The sequence below is a fragment of the Mustela nigripes genome, chromosome X (assembly GCF_022355385.1).
Source record: "Mustela nigripes isolate SB6536 chromosome X, MUSNIG.SB6536, whole genome shotgun sequence".
Taxonomy (NCBI): domain Eukaryota; kingdom Metazoa; phylum Chordata; class Mammalia; order Carnivora; family Mustelidae; genus Mustela; species Mustela nigripes.
In genome coordinates, this window is record NC_081575.1 from 31,439,590 (window position 1) to 31,445,589 (window position 6,000).

The following is a 6,000-nucleotide window of genomic DNA, read 5'->3' on the forward strand; positions in this document are numbered from 1 at the left end:
ATGGGCTGTAATTTGCCCAACCTTCTTCTAGACTTTTCTAATTAATTCATTGCCATTCCTACCTCTCATAGACTATGACAAAAGCACTGTCTTGTCCCTTGCATTATCCCTTGCCCCCTTCCCCTCTCAAGGTTTTGGACACAAGCCTATAGCCCATTTTCCTTATGGAAAATAAGGACTTGTGTGTGTATATACTTTTAATCAGATGTGTTCTATTTTAAAACTAAATACTCTTTTTTTTTTTAATTTTTATTTATTTACTTGACAGACAGAGATCACAAGTAGGCAGAGAGGGAGTCAGAGAGAGGAGGAAGCAGGCTCCCCGCCGAGCAGAGAGCCCCATGCGGGGCTCGATCCCAGGGTCCCAGGATCATGACCTGAGCCGAAGGCAGAGGCTTTAACCCACTGCGCCACCCAGGCGCCCCTAAAACTAAATACTCTTGATTTGACTTAGAACAACAGTACTTGATGGAGACAGTCTAGAGGTTGAGAGTAGATATTTAATGATAGGAAAAGCTGAAGGATATGAATGATACAGCTCAAAGAAGAAAAGTTGAGGGATGATGAACTACTACATAGTTTCTATATTATTGGTGGTTAATAGCCGTCTTACACTTAGGTTACTCCTGTATGAGAAAATATAGATGGATTCTTATAACCCCTATTAGGGGAAAAAATGCAATTAATTCACTGACAGAAGAACAGCATTATCTTTCTACATGGGAAAATTTTAATAATCATAAAGAGTGAATAGCTATTCAAGTGCTAGCTCCACTCCAAAAGAAATAGGAGGAAACTAATGGAAACTCCATCAGAATAGATTGAATTAGACATAAGGAGAGACTGTGACACTCTAGAAATTTCAAAGTTCAAAGCAGAATTTTTCCATTAAGGAAAGCACAGAACTATAGTAAAACCTGTCTTTGCCATCAGAGACGTGGAAAAGATGATCTCTGGAAGTCTTTTAAAACCCTTTCACTGATAGGATGTGTGATTAGACTACTTTTTTTTTTATCAGCTAAAACCCTACCATTAATTACTTTGCTGATGCCAAGTACCAATCAATATACTAGATCCTCTATAAGTGGGGGAGAGAGAGAGAGAGATAATAATGTATGTCCAGTAGGATTGTGCTTGTCAATTAAGTGAAAGTCGTGCTCAAGGCAAATGGAAACGAACATTAGAAAAGACGCCCAGTGACTACAAATGGCCCAAACCGGTATCAATCCGTTTCAGCTTGCCATGAATTGTGACAATAGCTCTTGTTCGGGGGAAAGATTTTGCAGGATCTGGCTACTTAATGGAAGGATTTAGAAGAAATAGAGTTGGGAGGGGGAAAAAAGAAGAAGAAGAAATAGAGTTGGTTAGAATCCAGGCCTAAAGCAATGAACAAAACCAACAAAGTAGATCAAAATGAGAACAGGAAAAGCCTTTGAGATGAGCCCGAAAATGTAAAGCTCAAGCCAGTGCAAAAGGCAATCAGTGAAGGGATATGAGAAGTGGTATAATGTAGGAGCTGTTAGGCGAGAAATAAGTGCTCCACATAGTCAATTTGGTGCAGAAATGAAATTACTGAATAGAGTAGAAAATGCATCTCTCATTCTCATGTTATTATTATTTTTTTTTAAATCAGAAATCTTGTTCAAGGGATGATTCATCCGTTAGGCATTCCAGTGGCTTGATCAGATGGCCCCACTCAGTAGATTTCTGCTTCTGTTCCATCGCCTAAAACTACATCATTTGGTCATCTCCAGGTTCAAGGGAACTTGAATGTTGAGTCTAGCAGGGCGCTTCTGTGTGCAGTGTCGTGGTTCTATTCCTAAGAAAAAGGCAGGGTTAGGGGAGACAAAAAATCAGGTTGCCAATAGTATAAAATTTTCAAGTCTACCTAGACTTTGTATGGGGTTTTTGTTTGTTTCTTCTTCAAAGTTTAATTTATTTAAGTTATCTCTACATTCCACGTGGGGCTCGAACTCACAACCCCAAGGTCAAGATGCACACACTCTTCTGATTGAGCCTGCCAGGTGCCCCAAGACTTTGTGTCTTTGACCAGAGTACTCAGAACAGCCCTATTTCTTTCTGCCTCTTCAAAAAGGATTAAGTTTTCTATCCGTCGTTTTATTCTTGAGTTTATAACAGAGTGATATTTAAATAGGTTGAGGTCACTTCTCCAAAATACTTTCTGTTAAAGATGATAAATCTATTACTGAAAGGAAGTGCCCCTATTAGAAATCTTCCTGTCATACTATGCTACCAGTCATCTTCTAGTAGGAGCATGACTGGCTACAGTGATATTGGCCTTAATGTAGAAATGTAGAATTATTGCCAATGTCTATTGTGTAGTCCGGATGTGAAATAAAGCAAGAGGCAGCCAGAACATACGCCAGGTGGTGTGTGTACGTACAGACATACATTCTCAACCTCAGATTGTGCTTCCTGTCGATGAACCTTAGTTTCCTAGGTGGTGGATCAGAACTGACTTTTCTTCTTCCTTATGATTTTCTCAACTTCCCACATATTTATCATTTTTGAAGATTTGGTTTATTTATTTTTATGAGAGCAAGAGAGAGCACGAGCCGGGGGGAGGGAGAAGCAGACTCCCCGCTGAGCAGGGAGTCCAATGACGGGACTCCATCTCAAGGCCCCCGGACCATGACGTGAGCTTCAGGCAGACACTTAACCAACTGAGCCACCCAGGCACCCTCATCTTCCCACATACTTAGAACAAGGAAATGGGAGGAATGTCAAATTACAAAGATGTAACAAGATACTAGAAGAAAAGAAATCCTGGCAACTTCTGCAGTAACAGAGATGTGTTAGATTATCACATAAGCCTCTAGTCTAATGTTAAGTGTATTAATGGTTCATCTTAGTAATATAATCTCAATAAGTGAAAAAAGAGACCTCCCAAAGAGTATCTCATATCTGTTATATATAGGGTTTCATTGTTTAAATATTATTCTTTTACCTAAAGGGAAAAATAGCTCATTGCTAAATTTGAAATTATAAATTATTTTCTTGTCTGTTTTTTTTCTTTTTTTTAAACAATAGCCACAGTGGAGTGTTACAATCCAAGAACAAATGAGTGGACCTATGTTGCCAAAATGAGTGAACCCCACTATGGCCATGCTGGAACTGTGTATGGAGGAGTCATGTATATTTCAGGTAAACCATTATAACACAGATGTGATTAATATAATACATACCCTTTTAACTGTGGCACCATCTTACCTACAGTATTAGAAAGATAATCCAGAAAAAAAAAAGAATCCAGAAAAAAGGATCATCAAAATATAATTGGGAAGCTATATTGTACATGTGCGTTTACGTACAGATGCCTTTGGTATTCTAGGAGTTCATAAGACTAGCGGCAAACCAGTCATGCTATGAATACATAACTTGGAAGAAACTGGAAAGCCTTCAGCTTTTTCAGCTTGCCTTTCGGTCCCCATGCCCCACACTCTAAATAAACCCTGTACTCCAACAACCCCTATTCATAGTCCCTGTAGCAATACTTAATTCATTTTGAGCTTACATTTAGCCAAACTCTATGAGGAAATATATCATCATTTAACACATAACTCTACTGTGTGTAAGCTTGTTCCTGATAATATACATAGTGTTTAATAATGGTCACACCAATAATAGGGGTTTCCCTTTTCCTCAGCATTATCAGGGGACTCGACTGTGGTGTCCTTGCGTGAATGATGCCATGCTGATTACCTATATATGTGTCGGCCACATGCGCATATATTTTTCTTATAACAGATTCTAAAATGGCTACCATTTGTTGCAGTAACAACTTTCATTCCCAGACTGTTGGTGTTGAAATAATTCTCCCATCAGATGCAGAAAGGAGTCTCATTTGAATGTAATCTTCACCTCCACTATTGACATTTTACTTTGTTAGGCCGCTTCTTCTCATCTGGCCCTGACGTAGTCTACTTTTGACACATTTTTCTCCTGAGAGCTTGCCGGTGCCAGGCCAGCAGTTACATTATTAGAAAGCAAAAGCATTAAGGTGATGGTGGTGGTCTGGGTCTCTGAACGCCGCTGCCTTATGAAAGCTATAATCAGGAGGGATCAGCTAAAGGCCCTGAATGGGTGATTGACAGGTTTGGGGAGTTAAATTTATGAGCAACTACGGGGTGTCTTCTATTGAAAGAGCCATCCAGGAAATCTTATGCTCCACTAATCAATGATTTACACCCTCTACCTATTTTATGTGTATAGCTGTTATGCCGTAATAATGAGAGCTCCATATCCTTGGGGAGAAGGACATGAAATTGTTCTCGTGACACTTCGCCATAGCTAACGTGCATCTCACAAATGACCTCCCTGGCCAAGAATAGGATAGGACCAGAGCTGACTCTCAAACTGAAAAAAAAAAAAGTAAAGAGCAGAGAGGAAACAGTGATTGCTGACTGGCCCCCAGATAGGAATGCTTTGATTGATATGACTGAAAATTTGTGTAGCTCTCTCGCCAATCTGTAGAACATAGAGTCCAGTACTTTCCTTGTAGACTGATTTCTGTGTGATCTCAGGACATGCTCTGTAGATGATAAGGACTCAGTGGGTCAACAGCAGACTGCTAATGATCTACCAACTGTTCTCAGAAATGATCATAGATTCTGTACGTGTTCAGCATCTAGCTTCGTCCGTGCTGAGAGCAGATGACATTACCTTCCTGCACCCCCCCAACAGAAACTCGACAAAAACAAACAACGCTGAGTAATCTCATATGCCGGGACATTTGGATAATATGGTCAACTTTTCCAAGCATTTTGATTGATTTGACTTCATAGTCTCAATGCTAATGAGATAACAGGAGTAGAGATTCTTAGATGGTTAAGTGCGGAAATGAACAACTGGAATTCAGATGCCTGAGCCCAGTGCTCAGCTGCCAGCGTGTGCCCACCCCAAAGCAGGAGCAGTACGTGATTCTGGGGGTGCCCGGGTGGCTCAGTCAGTTAAGCATCTGAGTTCGGCTTACATCATGATCACAGAGTCCTGGGATCAATTCCCACATCAGGCTCTTTGGCTCAGCAAGAAGCCACCTTTTCCTTCTGCTTGCCGCTCCCCTTACCTGTTCTCTCTCTCTCTGACAAATGAATAAATTTTTTTTTTTAAAGAAGTGCATGATGCTTTGGACCTGAGATTTACGGCAGACTCAGCTCTAAAAGTGGCCCAAATCTCTCTTCCTTTAGCAAAGCCTCTTAAATTCCACGGCTCTCTGCTTGAGAAAGTCCTTGCAATAACATAAGCTAGATTTTTTTTTTTTAAAGACTTTATTTATCTATTTGACAGAGAGAAATCACAAGTAGGCAGAGAGGCAGGCAGAGAGAGAGAGAGGAGGAAGCAGGCTCCCCGCTGAGCAGAGAGCCCGATGCGGGACTCGATCCCAGGACCCCGAGATCACGACCCGAGCCGAAGGCAGCGGCTTAACCACTGAGCCACCCAGGCGCCCCCATAAGCTAGATTTTTGTTGTTGTTGTTGTTCTCTAAGAAGCTGAAAGTGTTACCTTCTGGATTTTTTTTTTAATTTTTTTTAAGATTTTATTTATTTATTTGACAGAGAGAGATCACAAGTAGGCAGAGAGGCAGGCAGAGAGAGTGAGATGGAAGCAGGCTCCCTGCTGAGCAGAGAGGCTGATGCGGGACTCGATCCCAGGACCCTGAGATCATGACCTGAGCCGAAGGCAGCGGCTCAAACCACTGAGCCACCCAGGTGCCCCCACCTTCTGGATTTTTAATCCCAGAGAAAGTACGTCTGGAGGGCAGATATTTATAAGAACACTAACAATAAGCCCTAAGGTCCGTAATATTTGGCTCAACATCCACGATCTAGGATAGAGAGCCTTTTATTTACTTTTGCATCTCTATCATAATCTGTTTACCCTCGTGCCTACCTTCATTCTCTAGGGGGAATCACTCATGACACTTTCCAAAAGGAGCTCATGTGCTTTGACCCGGACACCGACAAATGGATCCAGAAGGCGC

At 41.2% G+C, this 6,000-nt stretch overlaps 1 protein-coding gene across 1 annotated transcript in view; it reads left to right on the plus strand.

Moving 5' to 3' along the window:
* KLHL13 (kelch like family member 13) overlaps positions 1-6,000 on the plus strand; it is an 83,601-nt gene that overhangs the window by 76,430 nt on the left and 1,171 nt on the right. Inside the window, exons 7-8 of the mRNA XM_059385191.1 lie at positions 3,052-3,165; positions 5,923-5,996. Coding sequence (XP_059241174.1) covers positions 3,052-3,165; positions 5,923-5,996 — 188 coding nt within the window. The remainder of the gene's footprint in view (positions 1-3,051; positions 3,166-5,922; positions 5,997-6,000) is intronic.